The sequence below is a fragment of the Diadema setosum genome, chromosome 5 (genome assembly GCF_964275005.1).
Source record: "Diadema setosum chromosome 5, eeDiaSeto1, whole genome shotgun sequence".
Classification (NCBI taxonomy): domain Eukaryota; kingdom Metazoa; phylum Echinodermata; class Echinoidea; order Diadematoida; family Diadematidae; genus Diadema; species Diadema setosum.
The window spans coordinates 17,780,004-17,798,846 of NC_092689.1; the positions used below are offsets into that span (position 1 = coordinate 17,780,004).

General features: G+C 38.8%; 1 protein-coding gene across 1 annotated transcript in view; it reads right to left on the reverse strand.

Annotated features, from left to right (window-relative positions):
• Positions 1 to 435: 435 nt before the first annotated feature.
• Positions 436 to 18,843, reverse strand: part of LOC140229160 (GSK3B-interacting protein-like) — a 31,247-nt gene continuing 12,839 nt past the window's right edge. Inside the window, exon 2 of the mRNA XM_072309426.1 lies at positions 436 to 624. Within this exon, the coding sequence (XP_072165527.1) occupies positions 436 to 624 (189 nt within the window). The remainder of the gene's footprint in view (positions 625 to 18,843) is intronic.

Below are 18,843 nucleotides of genomic sequence, written 5' to 3' on the forward strand. Positions count from 1 at the left end.
CTTTTTTTTTATTTTCCATGTCTCCCTATCTTTACTGCCTACTAATCACACAAAACATAGACGTGGGATGTAGACCAAGAAGCTGCAGGTGGAACATGCTGATTCACCACAGGGGAGATGATGTTACCTTGACATCTCTAACCTGCAAGATGATTCCATTTTGTGAGCACCACTTTCCAGTTCTCCTTAACAGTGATGATGTCCATGTTCATCACCACCTGATGTCCCTTTTGGAAGCAGTTGAGTAATGTGGCATCCACTCCTAACCAGCTGCCAGCATTGTGCACAAACACAACCCTCCTACACAGCATCATCTGTAGAGTTAAGTCACACCTTTAGATGCAGCATTGCCAATGTTAGTGCATTATTCCAAGTCGTGTGTTTCTGATCAACAGTTCAGCTGAAGGAACAGCACTGGAGGAGGAGGGGTGATGGTCATTTCTCCTCCGCTTCCTTTTCCACGTCATTCTGACAAATGTCCTGCAAGGCCTGCAGCTTGTCGGCCAGTGCTTGACCGAAGGTGAGCCGGTATTTGGGACTGTGGTGGTCCAGTAAGGAGTAGATGGTCTCAAAGTAGGAGCTGGATATATCCTTGGAGACAGTGTCGAAGCTGTGTCCAATGATCTGCATGAAGAAGTCAGACAGAGAAATAAACAAATTACAATCTATAAAGGCGAGGGGTACAATGGGCACATATTTCATGAGCTCCAAAGTTGGAATGCAAATAAAGGTTTCATCTCCCCCAAAATGCTAAATCCTGCATTCTTTTTCAACCAATCCCTATTCTTCTTTTGTTTGCATATTTAGAAAGAGATGGCTACCTCAGTATGCATGACAGACAGATGAAGATAAAATGACAAAGAGTTGGATCTCCTGGTTATTAACAAAGTGGAATGAAGTGTTCATCTTGGAAAAATTTACATTATTTCATGAAATAGCTCTCAGTAGCTCTTAGCTTAATTTTTTTTTTTTTTTTCATGCATATTCTGAATTACACATTGGGCCGAATGCATAAACGCTAGCAATTGCTTGTGCTAGCCTTTTACTCGAATCTGTATGCATAAAAACAAGCAATTGCTTGCGAGCAGAAGCTCTTGCTAGCAAGTACAAGCAATTGCTTGCTGTCCGCAAGCAATCAAGCAATTGCTTAGAGACCAAGCATTTGCTTAAAAACGTATGCATAAAACATACCTTTTGCTAGTTCTTGCTAGCAATTGCTTACGATTTTCCAAGCTCTGTAAAATGAGTTTGAGCTTTTGCTTATCTGGGACGTTCCCTTTTAAGTATCATTTTCATATTCATGGAAGAAAGACAACAATTGTGAAGGAGTGGTATAAATCTACAAGAAGAGTAAGAAATTTTTCATTTCAACAACGGGAATGTCCAGTGGTTAGCACGCAAAATTTGATGAAAAACAGGTAGGATGTCTCACTTCGGTGGAGAGCAAGGAGACGTCTCTCCACGTGCAGATGCGGGCTATTGTAAGCAGTGGTGGGAATCAGCCAGTAATACGTGTGTGTGTATAGTTGTGTGTGTGTGCGTCTGTGTGTGCATTTATGAGTGTCATTTCATAGCTCTTCTGCTATGTCAGGAAATGTTTCCGCACACACATGCCCTTTCAAATGCATGCTGCCACACTCGCCTTTGTTCTTGTGTTCGCACAAGCGTGACGCTATTGTTCGAACCCTAAGCAATTGCTCGCTGAATGCAAGCAAAAGGTATGTGCACAAGCAAAAGATTATGCATATGTATTTAAGCAATTGCTTGAGCTACACCTTTTACTAGATGAGCTTGTGCATTTGCTTGAAGCAATTGCTTACAAGCAATTGCTTGTTTTATGCATTCGGCCCATTAGATAGCACTGAGTCTAAAAGCTATTCCACCAAGACACATACAAAACATTTATTTGATATCATTTGATTGAAAGTATGGAGAGTATTATTTGATGAGCTAGTAGTTGTGAATACGTATGTCTGGTTGGTGTCAAATGTTAGAAATTGTAGAGAAGTTGTGGAAAGAAGATATCATATTTTCAGCAATGTTATTTGACTGTGGTGCACTTCACCTGACCTTAGACATAAGTATGTTACTAGTCTTCTTTGAAGATCTATGAATATACATGAGTTGTTGTTTTTAAATTTTCCCCAGAGGTTTCACAAAAATCGAAGTTTAAGAAATGATTCAATTTTAAACTTAATGAGTGGTTAATGCTTTTAGCAACCACAGAGCAGAGGCATTAGAATCAAATGATTTCAACCTAAATTTGAAGGCTTTTCAGATGTTACAAAGGAGTCCAAAGTTTTGGGATCAAAATGCATGCATGGTTGATTAATGAGATGACATTGCCTATAGATGCATTGTGTTACCATATGTTTCAATGGGGCTATTTTTAGTTGCATTCATTTCATTTCCCGGGCCACCCCCACTGTGCATCTATCCATCTTTCACTGTGTTATCTCGGCATGGAAGGTGCGAGTCTCACAGCTGCTCATTCCACGTGACTTCATCCAATCATATCACGGTATCATCCAGCCAGCGTGCGTTCCCCAAGGGGTCTACAAGGTACCTTTGGTGACCAGCTCATAGCCTGAGGAGTACATGTACAGCTTGTATTTCTCTACCTCATTTAAAGGGGGACATTAACCTTCCAAAATAAATACGAATCATGCAAGTCATTAACCCATTGAAGACTAGTCTCAAGTATACTTGGGCAGGTGTCTATGGGAAATGAATGTTAATGCAAAATTAGATTGCCCTCAATGGGTTAATGAGTATCACACACTGTCAAACAGCACAGAAGAGCAACCTGCAGTAAAGCCTACATACCATAAAACCACAAACTTTCCTGGGCATAAAACTTTTGTCAATTTTGCATGGAGCCAAGATTCGAAAAAAGAAAATGCCTGCGAAAGCTTTTTTTTTAAAAACAAAATGAACGGAATGCCAATGGCAATTCATGAAAGTTTCATGCTGTGAAAAAGGTTGTCAGCTTCCATTAGTAAAAGTTTCGTGGAGTGAATGTTTCTGGATATCACAGTTAAGGATACACCACGTAAATCATGGGAGCTTGACTTAATTCCAACACACTTCTTGCATTTGGTAAACATACATTTGTATTCTACACACAGTTCCTAAAAGATCCAAATATTTCAGATTTTTATGAGTATTGAGTATCATCATAACATGTACATTACAATTATAAAGCAAATAGGAAATAATCATAAGCCAAAAACTTTGCTCCCATATTTGTATTATGTTCACATGTTGGCAAAGTCAGCTGCCCTTTTATATGTCTACAATAGCAATTGCACGACTCTAACCCCATACATAGGCCCTACGTGGAGGGAACACTGTAGGTGAGAGATGCATGCATATATGCAATGCATAGTCAGACTTTTTTATATTCGACGTAAATTACATTATAACCATCAGCAGCGAAACTGCATACTATTAGGAGGGAATACAAAAGTGAGAGTGAAATAGCTTTAAATCCCTCGGGATGGGCTTTACGGAGGAAAGGTGATAGTGCTTCTCCGACAGCAGTACATATTTCCATTCTGGACATCGATCCTCCTACCATATGACCATAGAGAAAGCATGCCTTGTAAGTCAGACATCCGAGGAAGGCATCCTGTGACATCTTTTCATAAATCATTTTTCAATATTTAGAGTCATGGCCCGCACTTTATCACCTAGGAACATACCTGTATCTCATATTCTCGTATATACTTCACTTGTAGGGATGTATTTTCTGACCTTTCACATTTCATAGGATAGTCTCTCCCTTTTGAAGAGAATCATGGGAAAATTTTCTTCGGTAAGGGCCGATTGCACAAAACAAAAACAGAAAACTAAAGCAAAACACAGGACAGGACAAAAGAAAATAGCATTTAACAACACCAATAACAAATGCTGATGTTTGTGGTAGGCATAGAATATAATGACTGTGAATATTGCTCATACTTTCACTTTTTCCTATAAAACTCATACTTTCACTTTTTCCTATATTTAAAAAAAAAGATCCTTCTAAACATGACTTTCCTGAGATCAGATCTTATGTCTTGTCTATATCCTTCCTGTGGATTCAGAAAAGTCAAAGTATCAGTTAAGATGTAAGGTTAAAGGGACCAGTACAGAACAATGATGAGTTCTATCCAATAGTGATGTCACATTTCTACTACTGTGTGGCTATTTTGACAGGTCCCATGCAAAGTATTACAAAGTAATATAAGATTTGATGGCATGTTAAGCTCATCTTGGTACACTCAAATCGTCAATGATTACATCAAATTCTGTCAAGATAATTCAATCTGCAGTTACATGTAATCATCCTCTATCAAAAAGGACTTTGAAAGAAACACAAGGCACAACTGAACCAAAATGCAATATGTGCTGTGTAAACATAAGATAAAAAAAAAAAATTGGGAGGCCTGCAAAGAAGGGAGAAATTACTACCATACAAAATGTCAGGAAGGGTCAGGCTTAAATCCCAAAAGCAACAATACGAGGTATGGCTTGCCATACCCCTGGCAGTCACAAAGGGCTGTTACACTTGATATGCAATGTGAGCATATCCTCTTGGGAATGTCAGGCACTGAAGTCCAACTCTCATCTATACTGTACAATGCACATACGTAGACCTCCAGCTTGCATGAATATCTTTATAATGGAGTGTAAGAGAGAAACTGCCTATTAAACTTCTGCAATTAATGTCTTATTAAAGCTGTCACGCTGAGTGGTGATTTGTATTTTTGATCATGTCAAATTGTGAAACTGAAATAAAATTACACATACAGTAAAAAAGTGCTGAAGATCTCTGCTAAAGTATTCCTAAACCTACCAGTATGAGGGACGGCAGCACATTTTTCTTCATAAATGCAAACTGATCATCATACATTTGACTGTCAAAATTACAGTCTGATTTATATCTAAAAATCTCAACTTTACCCATACATTCTACTGATACACAATGGTTTCTTTCACATGTTTGTTAAATACAAACTCTATATCCAACAACTTTATTCTCAGGATTTCTCGACGACGTACTCCAGCTTTAGAGAAATATTTCTCGGCAGCATAGCACCTTAGACTTTGGAGCATCCGGGACTCAAGTGCAAGACAGCCAAATCTGTATTTAGCTCTGTCTGGAACTCGAAGCCAGACAAACAAGAGGTAGGTGTGCTCAAGTGGGGGAAGAGATTTGTTGGGGGCTTCAGTCCATCACACCCAGAATAACCTGCCAGAATGGCCTAGTCTTTTTCCCAAGCCCACACTGTTCATCTACCAACATACATATTTCCCCCTTCTAGCTCAGCGAATTGCAATTTACCCAAACCCTGAAGGGAAAAGTTGACCGTGATGTTAAATAAGATATCTTGAAGAGTGAAAGGAGTTCAGTAAAATCTTTGAAACTTTGGATGCATTCAGATGAAGTGATATGAAGAGAGCTATCAAACTATCAATATAACTATTCCTTTGTGCCCATTATGGGTACCTCAATAATTGTACCTCATGCACTTTAAATGTACATGTATCTGTGATAGTAAAGAGTAACAGTAAGATTGTTATCAAACCCTCAATAAGAATCGTTACTTACTCTGTATCGTGGAATACGAATGAGTATCATATAACCTGTCAATCATTACAGTTACAAAGAATAATAGCATTCTATGATACTAATGTTTACTGCCTACTAGAGTTATGACAAGTACAAAGTGAGTATAGTTGCCTCGTACTCATTTGTCAGTTCGTTTATACCAGTTTCATTGCAATATGGATGTTCCTCTACTTATTACAATGTGAGCAGTGAATAATGACAGGGGCATTGTAAGAGAAGAAAGCCAAGAATGTGAATTATACAATGACAATGCACCAAATGCTCCATTAAATTGCATGCAGCAACTGACTCTGTCTATGCTCACTTATCCACTCAATGCAAAGTTGAGTTCACTACATTTATATAGACCAAATTCAAATGAATGAAATATGTTCAGCTTCATTGAAATCACACAGGTATGCAGTGAAATTGTTAAAAAGTTTTGCACATTTTCTCCAGAACAATGAAATTAAGTATAAGCACATTCAAGTTTGTACATGTCTTATATGCAAATTAGATCAGATGCTGATGTCTTCATCACATAACTCTCCCCTTCACACACACACACACACACACACACACACAAATACTTCAAACAAATTGCGTCATTAGTTTATATAATTTTGTGGTACTGTAACTCCAACCCCTTATCCCATTAAAGTTACCATTGATATTCATTACAAACTAACAATAATTGATACAATTGATATTCATTACAAACTAACAATAATTGATACATGAGATGATTGTGTTTTCCATTTATATGGCAAAATTGAAAATGTAATAATGCAGGTCAAATGGAAACTGGGAAGGCAGTGACATCATCATCTAATCCAATTTGCATACTATGCATGCAATTAATACCATTATTTTGTAAAGATGTCTGAAATATATAGGTCCCATAACTCATGTGTGTCATATTTTCATGGAACTTCTGGCCTTCAGTCTGTTTGATCTTTACTCTATACAGTATCTATACAAAAAACAACAGCCTTAGACATGGTGTCGCATTGTACTATTGAGACATCAGCTGAAATTTGTCCAGTGATGTGAGGATCTCAAGCACATAAAATGTTGATTAACCACTTAAATTAATGACTCGGGGAAATAGATCAGATACTCTGGTGACTTGGAATTCAGTGACCTAGGAAAAGCATTCCTCTCATCACCCATGCACCTGGAAGACACTAAAAGGAATTAAAAATGTAGTGAATCACGTTTGAAGAAGCAAAGGGCCAGTTACGAAGGCTTGCACATGATGTTATCCATTGCCATCATTCCTCCTTGATGTCCCTAAGAGGACCCGTTCATACACAAAATTTATGTTTTTAAAAAAAAATTGATTTCTGCATCGAAATGAAAAAACCTTGAATTCTTGCGAGTGGACACAATAGAATCATTTGGACACAATAGAATTGTTAACTCTCTCAATAGGCAATGCTATGCAAAAATCAATCCAGCTCGATTTCTTTTGTGGAACTCTTGTAATAATTTGCCCTGCATGGCATGTGTGAAAGGCACGTGAAGAGACAATAGATTTTTGAAAAAATCCAGCAGTGGAAGTCGCTACACAAGGTCCGCATACTCAAGTGCACAGGGTCACACTCCTGTCATTAGGGGGGTTCACACGTACACCAATTAGCGGGATACAAATCTCGAGATTTGCATCGTGATCGCTATCTCGAGTTTTTTGCACGTGTGGACAGAAAAAACCCGAAAATTAGCGCAATAAGCATCGCGGTGCTAATCCCAAGAAATCTTGTGCTAGTTCCTCAATTAGCGGGATAATTCGCCCCGCGCTGGTACGTGTGAACAGTCGGGATTAGAATCTCAAGTTTTTACATCCATTCATACAATGCGCACATCACAACAGCGCAACAGCGAGGCCCCTGTGAAGAGCTCCTTCACCTCTTTAGCGCACCACAACAACAGCGTGCGAACCACACCACTGACACGTAAAAAACAATGGGCAAAGAGAAGCGCGCGCAGGCAGTGATAGAGAAGGGCGCTGTGTGACCCAGTTTGCAGGCTTTGCTGTCGGCAATTAGCGGGATAATTCTGTATGTGTGGACGCTTGCAAAAAACTCGAGATTCCGAGCACGATCGCTATCCCGCTAATTTGGAGTGTGTGAACAGTTGCAAAAAATCTCGAGATATGGAGCGATCATCATCCCGCTATTTTGTACGTGTAAATCCGGCTATTGTTTAGGCATGCGCAGTCTGGATATTCATACCACTTCATTTGCAGCCACATGAATATTGGCATGTGTGAACAATAGTAAAATTATAAAATAGATTCCTGCATCGTGATACAAAAACTGACAACTCCTGTGTCTGAATGCTTCTATGAGGTATAAACTGAAGCTTTGGGCAAACATTGTGTGGACTTCAACCCCTATCCATTTCTGACAAGCTGAGAACACTCTGTAGCCTCCAGAGTCAACAGTATTCCGGAGAAATTAATTTCTGCAAACACTCCTTTCTTCCCAAAGTGGTTATATTTTTTCCCCAGTTCCTGCTTTCTGTTTCAAACTGGAAATGTGCATTATGATGCAATGGAAACTGTGTATCCCTCACGATGTTGCAAAATATCTGCCATACAGTAAATAAACCTGATTTGACTCTGATAAACATCTTATAAAGATATGAACAAAATCCTTTGAGAAATATGGTCATTCAAGCAGAACATATAAAAAAAAATCAAACTTTTTGTGTACAAAGATTGAACAAGCGAGGGTGCTATCACCAACAGGGGGCAGAATCACCAAAAACAATGGCCCGAATTTGCGAAGATGGTACAATTGAAACCATGGTTTAAACCATGGCTTCAATTTCAATCATGAACACAATTTCAACCATGAACATTTCGACGACGAAATGACCAATTTTGTAACGAAATAGGTCATGCGACACTTGGCGCCCCATAAAAAACTATGGTCTTTGTCCATGGTTTAAACCATGGTTTCAATTGTACCACCTTCGTGAATTCGGGCCGATAGGTCTAAGTTTCGCCATGATGCATATGATATTATGTCCATTTGAGTTTTGAAGAAAATCCATCAAGAAATGTGGACGATATCTTAGAACAAAAAATATATTAAACATGGTGGTGATTTTTGATCCTGTGTAGGGCGGAACATTGGGGGCAGCATCTAGACAACGTCGAGAACACAATTAGTGAGTCTTGAAACCTAGACTAATCTTTCACATCCCCTCCCCCTTTTGTGCATGGGTACGGTGTACCTTCGTCTGTAATAGAATATGACCGGGATGAAAGTAATTGGCCATAGCAAAGACATGTACAGCTTGACTCCAGACATTTCACTTCTATCGATACACCGCAACTACAGTGTAAAGTCATTAGACAGATCATTAACATTTTCTAGGCTGCCAAACAGTCTATCAGGCAAGAATGTACAACCCTAAATCTACCCCCTTTGGTGAAGATACCACGCCAACATAATGATTATACCAGCTCATACACATTTAATGCGCACAATCTTCCTGGATGCTTCTGAAGAGGGTTTCCTGGAATGTTTATCTACAGTAATACGTACATGTATGTGGCTTTGTTGACGGAACTACAATTTGTCACTGTGTACACATTTCCTTTATATATACTACTGTGTCTCTTCCTTATGTTTCCACATTTCCCCAGCTATCTTCTCAAAATGATAATTAACAATGAAACAAGACTCACCAAACAAGCTTTTGTAAACACCATTCTCTGCATTTTGTGAAGTACAATAAATGCATTGACTTAACCAACATGTACACAAAGAGGACGAAATAAATCTTATGATTAAAGGTTAGATGAAACCTTTCACAAGTTCACAGCGTGGTGATACGCTTTATACTTGAATCTTTCATTTCAGATTTTGGGCATATATGGGATGATTTCTCATTCCTTTGGGCTCCTAAAAGTTTCCTTAGCAGGATGACCCCTGCCTCATCAACTGTTTGCCAGCTGCGTCAGATCGAGTTGAATTATGATGCCACAGACAGAACTTGAATCATCTGCATACTGAAACAAAATCATTTTTGTGCGTATTCTGTTACAACTTGGGTACCGGAAGATGGTGTACCACCCCTCTCACCTCTCAGTGATCACTGTAACACAGATAAAGTATATCTATACTGTATGCTGTAAAGACAGACTTGAAACTACCAGTAACAACAACTACAATGTACTACAAAGCAACAAAAAAAAAAAGGACAAAAAATCAGGTACTACATACGCCTACTACTCAACTCAAATTGTGACTACTCTTCATATGCCCAAACAGTGCATTGTACTGTATGCTATTCACACAAGTGAACTACATCACATACCAGTAGGGGTAATCTACTTCTTAACATCACTATATGTCAAACTTCAAGAGTTATCCAAACAAAGGGCATGCCGCCACTAAACACTGCCGGAAATAATGAGCTGGATATCAAAACGAAATAATAATCTCCTGCACGTATAAATATCTCATCACTGATGCACCATGGCAAAGAGACTGCTACATTGACCCCCTACTGGTCCATGAACATATTGTCCAATTATCTCTGGGAGTGATAGACAGATGCATCCAGGGGAGAAAGGGGGGGGGGGGCACTGGGAGGAAATCATCTCCAGCACATGTAGAATACAGGTCTTGATGAGAGAAGGAAGTTTGGTGCTGATGAGTTTGTATGATATTTAAGTATTTGCCGCATCTTTGTTGGAATTGCACTTTGGGATATCTGTGCATCTCATTCTGAAATATCTTTCAACCCACACGTTTTGAATTACACTGAATAGAAATGATAAAAAAAAAAATGCAGAAAAACATGTTGAGAAAAATGTCTCATCCTAATCAGGTACTTAGGTTTTGCAGGCAAATTTGAACACTCACTATTGGATCATCCACACACTTCTCAAATGCATTTGGTTAGTCATGGTCTGGGGAATTTCCCAGTAAAGTTTTGCCTTTTGGGTTATGGGTATGAATGATAATAATCTAAAGTGTTTGACCTCTATTTAAAAACACAGAGTGAAGGCCGAACTTAGCTTAAATTTCATTTACTTCTGTTGACACATTCTTCAGATACACTGTATGCAGGGCTGCACACTAACCCACTTTTTCTACTCGTCCGACCTGTCTGTCGGACCAGTAGGTATCCATAATGCATGCAAACTAGTAGGCCTACAGGTACTCCTGCATACACATGTACACATGTGAAAGAAAGCTGCACGTTTGATTGACAGGTCTTGTAATGCTTGTAATGCTACAGTCACACACGGCCGGGTCACAAAATGGATTTGATCCGAGTGGATATGAGCCTGATTAGTCCCGGAATGGAGGGTATTTTATGCTACAGTCACACACAGCTAGATTTCAAACTGGGCCCATATGGAATTAAACCTGTATTGACCCGGTTCGAGCCGTAGAGACCCGTATTGACCCGTATCGAACTGTATAAAATTCCGCTTTAAATCCTTAACTGAATCCTTTCCACCCCTACCGACCCGTGTCAACCCGCAGCTTCAACCCGTACCGACCCGGATGTAAACCTTGTCATCGTCCGTTGCATGAAGGCAATGTGGTATACGGCAAGGGTCCATATGGTTTTACGCTGTGGGTTGCAGCAGGTCGATGCGAGTCAATGCGGTTCAAACCGGGTCAATTCGGATATCAATACAGAATTGAAATCCGTGAGAAAATTTTGAACATGACCAAAAAATTTTCACTGCCGTACCGTAGCCCCCCCGGAATCCATCAGCAATTGACACAGGTTACGATGCGGGTCAATGCGGGTCTCTATGGCTCAAACCGGGTTGATACGGTTTTAATTCCTTATGGACCTGGTTCGAAATCCGGCCGTGTGTGACTGTAGCATAAGTATGCAACACAGCCGTTGTATGGAATACCATTTGCAGGTCATGTTGGGTGGGAAGAAAGACTCATCTCAGACTCTGAACATTCTGCTATCCTCAACCTGATGACAAAATGTCTCAGAAACATAATTATACAAATGAGACTTGTTTTTCTGCTCTGAAAGCGTATTATGCTGAACCCATAGAGTCCAACAACCCACAGCTTTCTATAGTTTGGTGCTCTACTTTATTACTGTATTATTATTTGTTTTTAATTCATTATATCTGTTTTAAAAGATAAAGAAAAAAAATGCTTCAATTTGACCATTTGTTGTTCATATAGAATTGATTGCTTTGAAAGCAGAATTTTCAAAGCTTGTATCACAGTTGTAATGCTATTAGTTATGAGACACATCAAATGGCAATACATTTCAAAAGATTGAAGTTCCTGTAATAATTGGCAAATCTTGGTAAGTTTCTTTCTAGTTTGCACAGATTTACTGAAATGAAACAGTTTCATGTAATCTGTCTCAAACAAGATAGGGAGTGAAAGTCTGATATCAAAGCCTACTTAAACAAGATGATAATTTCTGGAGCAAATTTCCCCCAGTACGTGTACTTGATGGATTAAGTAAGTGATGCAGACTGTGTTACCCAGTCCTTGCCCCACATCTTGCAGAGGAATTAGGGTTTGAGCTTTCTGGGCAAATGGGTTACCTAAGACCTACATTGTACATAATGTACCTCCCTCTATCCATATGTAGCCTCCATAGTCATATTCAAATCCTGTCGCAGGGCCACAGCACTTCCCGAGTCTTTCCAGATGGGAGGACATACTGACACGCAACATTCGACACCAACTGGTCCCTCTTTCAAAGCATCAGCCTGCAAAACATAGTGAAGCTCAATATATGGAAATGAACTGCGTGCCCGGGATATATAACATGGCCTTAAGTTAAGAGCCATGCCAGAGCAAAATGTCTGGAAACATGAACACTTTGATGAGACATTCTCTAAACATTCTGTTTTAAATGTTTATTTGTGTGGAATAATCATAAATGTGTTTACGGGATCCTGTTTGTACAAGGTGTAAAAGTGCAGAAAGTAACAAAGCACACACTCAAGATGAGAAGTGTATGTCTGAAGGTCTTCAGTGAGATGAGATATCAAATAGATCTGTATTCAAGGAACATATCACCTCATGGATCATCAAAATGAGGATCCTTGGCAACTATCTTGTCCAGTCTTGTTGTTCAACTTTAATAATCGTCTGATCAAAAGAGAAGCTTGAAATTTTCCAAAAAGTTTTGTGAAAATAGGTTGCAAATCTTCAGCAATACCTACAATTGTATTATTAAAATAATGACATAAATGTATAAACACGCATGCAAATAAGTTTTAGACAAGAAAATGCTATATAGACCATAATATTGGCAATCAAATTAAACTAGAACACTGTTTTTGACAGATGCTAAAAGACCATACCAGTTCCCCTTTATTGATTAATAATATCACTACAACTGACATAGCATCAGAAAGTCTTCATAATTTTGCTTGTATAGATCATTACTATCCTGTTATATCATGCATCTGTACAGTAATTTGAATATCAGCTAAATTACAACAAAATTGAGTCAGTATCTCTCTGAATAAGGCATGATATCGAAAGGACACTGGGGATGTAACATGAAGGTCAAACCCACTCTGTCCTGACAACGGAATGCACTTTTGCATCCAATATTGTGGTTCACTGAGCATGAAGGAGATGAGCCATAAATTGTTAGTGGTTCATTCGGCGAAAACCGTGAAGCGGTGTTATGCCAAAGTCATATCTGTTTGCAAGTCTGATGGCATAGCTCAATGCTCCATCTACGATGTATGTACTTCTGTTAGTACTCAGATGCCGTTGTTTGATCCTCCTGTTACTAATAATACTGAGAAAAAATTCTTCAAATCGCAGACTCAAATGGGAATGCACTATTCACCAAGACTTGTCCAAAATTCTACGTGAAGCACATTTTCCAATCACCATACAATCTATTCTCAAGTTAAAATGTTTATAATATGAGACAGGCTTATCAATGTAGGTTTTGACATGACTATCAAAGCAAATTGGGTGTCGTCAGACTCAGTTGCATTTTAATACATATGCAACATAATCTTTGTTATTGTACAGCATTTCTTTTTTGCCATGCAAATTTAGAGAACAAAATCAGAAATATGCACATTTGGCAAACAATTGAAATTATTCTACTCTTTCAAATAAATGTTTTCCAAAGTTAATTTTGAACTCAAATTGCTTTATTTCACGGTATGAAATCACAAACAGATGTCTATAAACAATCCATAGCTCTAGTAACATTCATGAATGAATAATGCCTCTGGTACTCTGTGGGACAAAGGCATCAAAAGAATATCCACTTGGATTAAAGGGATCGTGAATACAGGGTAGTTTTGGTTGAGACCTAATTTCAGGTTTCTAACATTTTTTGGTGAGATAATGAGAAATCTCTTCTGAAATATGAAAGAGCATGTGATTCTATGAGGAATTCAATGTTTATTTGATGAAAATTGGATTTTAAATGGCTGAGATATCCAAAAAAGAGCAATTCTAATAAAGTGTGGGACCCACTTTATTAGGATCCCTTTGTTTTACTTTGTTTTTGGATGTTTCAGTCATTCCAAACCCGATTTTCATCAAATAAACTTTAAATTCCTCTTAAAGTGGTATGCTCTGTACTATATCATAAGTGTTTTCTTGGTATCTTGCAAAAAGTTAAAAGCCCAATTCTCATCTCCACCAATACTGTACCACCCCTTTAACATGTACTGGTATATTACTGGCAGGGCTCGACCTTAGCGGGAGCCCGGGGACCATTGGCTCCCCAGAATCGCTACGGGCTCCCCAGAAATGTATGAAAAAAGCCCGGCTGGCTCCTTAAGTTTTTTGCCGTATAGCCACACGTTTCAAGACAGAATCATAGTTTATGTACACAATCACACTATTGACGAGCGCGAGCGGCCCCGGCGCGCGCAGCGAGCCCTGACGCTCGAAGTTATTATCCCTGCAATTGCAATATAGACTACACACTGAACATATTTCATTCTCCAGCCGGCCCACGTTGCCCGCATGTGTGTGTGTCTGTGTGTACCCGACGTGTGTGTGTTCCTATCTTCTATTATAGAATACTAGTAGTGTGCGCACTTGCAATTCGCTGCTTGCGTACTGTGTACGCCGAATGGAACTTCGCGCGCCTGAATCCCTGTCGCCCACGGACCGTGGATGTTTACATCGATCGCCGTGGTATCCCCACGTGTGGCCGGCTGGGGAGCGTGAGTACATTTAGTAGCTTAGCTATCACATATTATATCCCTCACAAATTGCTTCTCGTCCTCTGATTGGTCGAGAGCACTGTAAACAACAAAACATAATTCTACCATACAAATCCGCGAAAGACTATACTCCCTAGGGAAAATGGTAAAAACTATACCACGCTGGTGATTTTCGCGCCTTTTTTGCTTCGCGTCGCGACGCGAAATATTTCACGTGTAAATGAATGGGTATCGCAGCACCTTTGCTTCGCGAGAGATTTCATGTACAAATGAATGGGTATCGCGGCGCCTTAGATCACCATTATGCACTTCGCGAGAACCACAAGGCACGCATACACTCAGTGCGACACGGGTTACGTTAATAGACACGGGTTACGTTAATAGAAAGACTCAGAGAGACTCTTATAAAGCCCTCATTCTACCTAAAAAGAAAAAATTGTATTACGTTACAACAGAGTAGGCGATATTGTAGATCTATAATTAGACAACAATAAGCAAGCTAGGGTTCTTCGACGTACCGTAGGCCTTTGGGGAGTTCATGCTTCGCCGTTTGAAAGTTGGTCTCGCAGTTCACTAACTCGAGCGACCCACCCAAAAGATGTTGACAAACGAAACTGCAGTAGATAGTAGGCCTGCTTTAACGTTAGCGCTAGTTAAGCCTAACGTTAGTTCTACCTGTCTAACAGTAGGCCCTATTTCCCGTAATCTCATTCCTAATAATTATTTTTAGAGTGTCTAACGAGTTAGTTAGAGTCTAACTTGTTCACTGTTTACGTTAGAACACCGTACAAATCACACGAATTTACAGTGGCACTCGATGCTTTAATTGCTAGAATTTTTCCAGTGCCTCATCTAACCTTATTTACTACCCAAATTTACAATGTGTACTTGCATTTTAACAGGAAATGATAGTCCATATTCATGTACAGACAGCTAGGTAGAAAGACGATCGACAGAAAACACAATCAACTGCAGCTCACAGTCACATCGTTGATCAGCTCGAGCACGCACATCACCGCATCCGCACTGACTGGCAACCGAACGTACTTGTTGACAGATCGGATAGGCGTATTGCATGTATGAAGCGCGTAGTGAGTTTGCAGTTTGCGCATGTTTACCAGTACGTTGTACAGCAATGCGCCGAGTACACTTCCCTTCAGCGGCTGAGCGCGCAGTTGTCTCTTCATAGTACGCGTACGCGCTGCCCTCCTGCTGAGCTGCTCTCCCGAGCGTGAATGACTAGTCAATCTTCTTGAAAAGTAAAGCAAGATGCCCTTAAAAAAGAGGTAAATTACAGAATACCAGTAGTTGAATACTCTTAAATTCATTGGGAGGGATATAAAACAAATATACCAGGCCAATTTTTCGAGGCACCGGTTGAAACTATGTGCCTTCGGTGACTTCAGTAGCACTATTTTCTTCGGGGCTGCGCCCCTCAGAAAATAGTGCTACTGAAGTCACCTCATGCGCATAGTTTCAACCAGAGCCTCTCAGGCCTGGTATATTTGTATACTGTAGCCAGCTGCCACTATAAATAGTACCCTATTTTGTTTTGAGTCGGGGTAGAAGCACTCCGTTGTGCAATGTCTGCTTCTTTTTCTCTTCTTCTTCCGCTTTTCCCTTGCCTCCCAAGTATGAAATGATTTTTAGAATGTTGTGTGTGTGTTTTGTAACGTTATTGCATCATTTTTCTGCAAGGAAGAGGTGAGTTTCTGTTCGTGTATTGATGAGCACTGCAGTAAATGTGCAGGTGAAAAGCGTTCGAACTTTCTTTCCCGAGTATCGTGGAAACTCGATGCATTTCTAGGCCTATTAAAGGAGATCTCATATAACAGAATACTTATAACAAACTATTTTCCGATCAAAATGAATTAATTTCCTTTGTTTTGTATCATTTATTGACGATCCCAAGGATCTCGTCGCAATACAGAGTTTCCAATGTGTATTAATTTTCGCGTAGCTTTCGGCTGCAAACTTTTGCTAGGGCCTAATCCTACTACTAAACTTATCGTTCTATTTCTGTCGTTTCTCACACCTCGTTTGGTACGATTTCTTCCATTTTATATCACTTTATCCGTTCCCTTTATACTTTGAAATATTTAAACAATGCTTTCAAGTGTCTCGCACTGTTATTTTCGTAACAGCGATTTCTCCGCTTTGCTGCAATACTTTTGCTAGGGCCTAATCCTACTACTAAACTTATCGTTCTATTTCTGTCGTTTCTCACACCTCGCTTGGTACGATTTCTTCCATTTTATATCACTTTATCCGTTCCCTTTATACTTTGAAATATTTAAACAATTCTTTCAAGTGTCTCACACTGTTATTTTCGTAACAGCGATTTCTCCGCTTTGCTGCAATACTTTTTCGAATCGAAGCGACGTGTGTTGTCTTTTCTAAATATTTGTGTTGTTGGGAGGTGTTGATACTTTGTATTTGTTATTTATTTTCCTCGGTTTTTATCTCGAGGGACTGTGCGTGTTTCTTAATGTTCATAGGAAAAGGCTAGAGGGCCATTCTCAGATTAAGTGTTCAATTCCATGTGAGTAAAACCGAAAAATCAACCACAAAGTAATACATTCAAAGATGTGTTTTCGGAAACTTCAAAACCGGTCAAATACGAAACAAAAAGTGGAACATTCTAAAAGATGGCCATTCATTGAGTAAAAATGAATTGAAATAGAGCATCAATATTCATATATGATTTTTGATCACCAAGCAGATACGTTACCGCAAATTTACATGTTGTAATGGACTCCTAACTCTGAATTAAATTTATTGTTTTGATCCAATTTCTGTTCAGGAAAAGACATCTGTCCCCCCTAAAGATATTGGGGTTTTTCAAGAGGTAAAGATGTTGTCATCCTATGCTAATTGGTAGAAATTATTTCTGTGTGGTAGGTTGAAATATGCTTTTTGCTGAAATGAAATATAACCTTAAAATTCACTTTGTATTTTTAGCAAATTTCACTTACAAATAAAGTTTCGAATCCCACAAATCATGCAAAGGGAACGATCCGATCTGGAATTTCACAGGAAACAGATATGAATTGCTTTCCTGGGGAAATAACTATTGGAAAAACATCGAATCACCTTTGGTAACGTATCTGGTAAAATAGAAGTAATAATTTTAGTTGTGTATGAATTATTAAATATCACCTGTTTAATTATTTACCTCATGAATTGATGTAAAAATGAATGATGTAAGCCCAAATTAGCCACTATAAACATTGTACGTAATATTTAAACTATGAAATGTAGTGGAAAAGAGCCCTAAATGTGAAAGCTGATTTCTTCATTCACAGAATATTCTCATCTTACGTCTGAATGTATTTATCCATCTGACTATTATAAATATTCATTAAGTTTTGATGGATAATGCAAACAAGGTTTAAAAAATATATTTTTGCAGGCACTTAGAAGGAAGTAGGTACAGTCTCTATGAACTCGATATGCTAAACAGTTGTTTGACCTATGGTAACGTATTTGGCTCATCCCATTTAATGAAAATGAATAAATAATTGTTCAACTTATCAATGAATCTTGAGTAGTTCTTCATATGTTGAAAAACACTAAAATACATATGCAGCAGAACACTGAAACTTTTCTCGGAAGCGTTTCATAAACTCCTTTTTACTCTTTCAAAGTTTGGTAACGTATCTGGCGTACCGTAAATGAATCTGTCGGTGAAGTTACAGAGCAATTTCTACTGAATATTCTTCATTTGAACATAACTTTAATTTTTTATGGAAGCGTCATTCTATGCAGAATTGTTTTATGAACACTTTGTTTTACATAACATTATTTGTCACCGTGGGTGCCCTGAATTATACGTAACGTATCTGCTAAATCTGAAAAGCAAAAAACTGATATGCTGAATCTCAGCTTCGTCTTGTAAAATAAACGTTCAAAGTTGTTGTATAGAATATGAAAGTGGCTGGGTTTTATAGAATAGAACTTTGGAGTTTATGAGCACACAACGATTTGTTTGTAAAAACATTTACAATTTCTTTTCAGCATTTTGATTATGTGGTAACGTATCTGTCGGAAAACTTGGCATTAAGTTGTG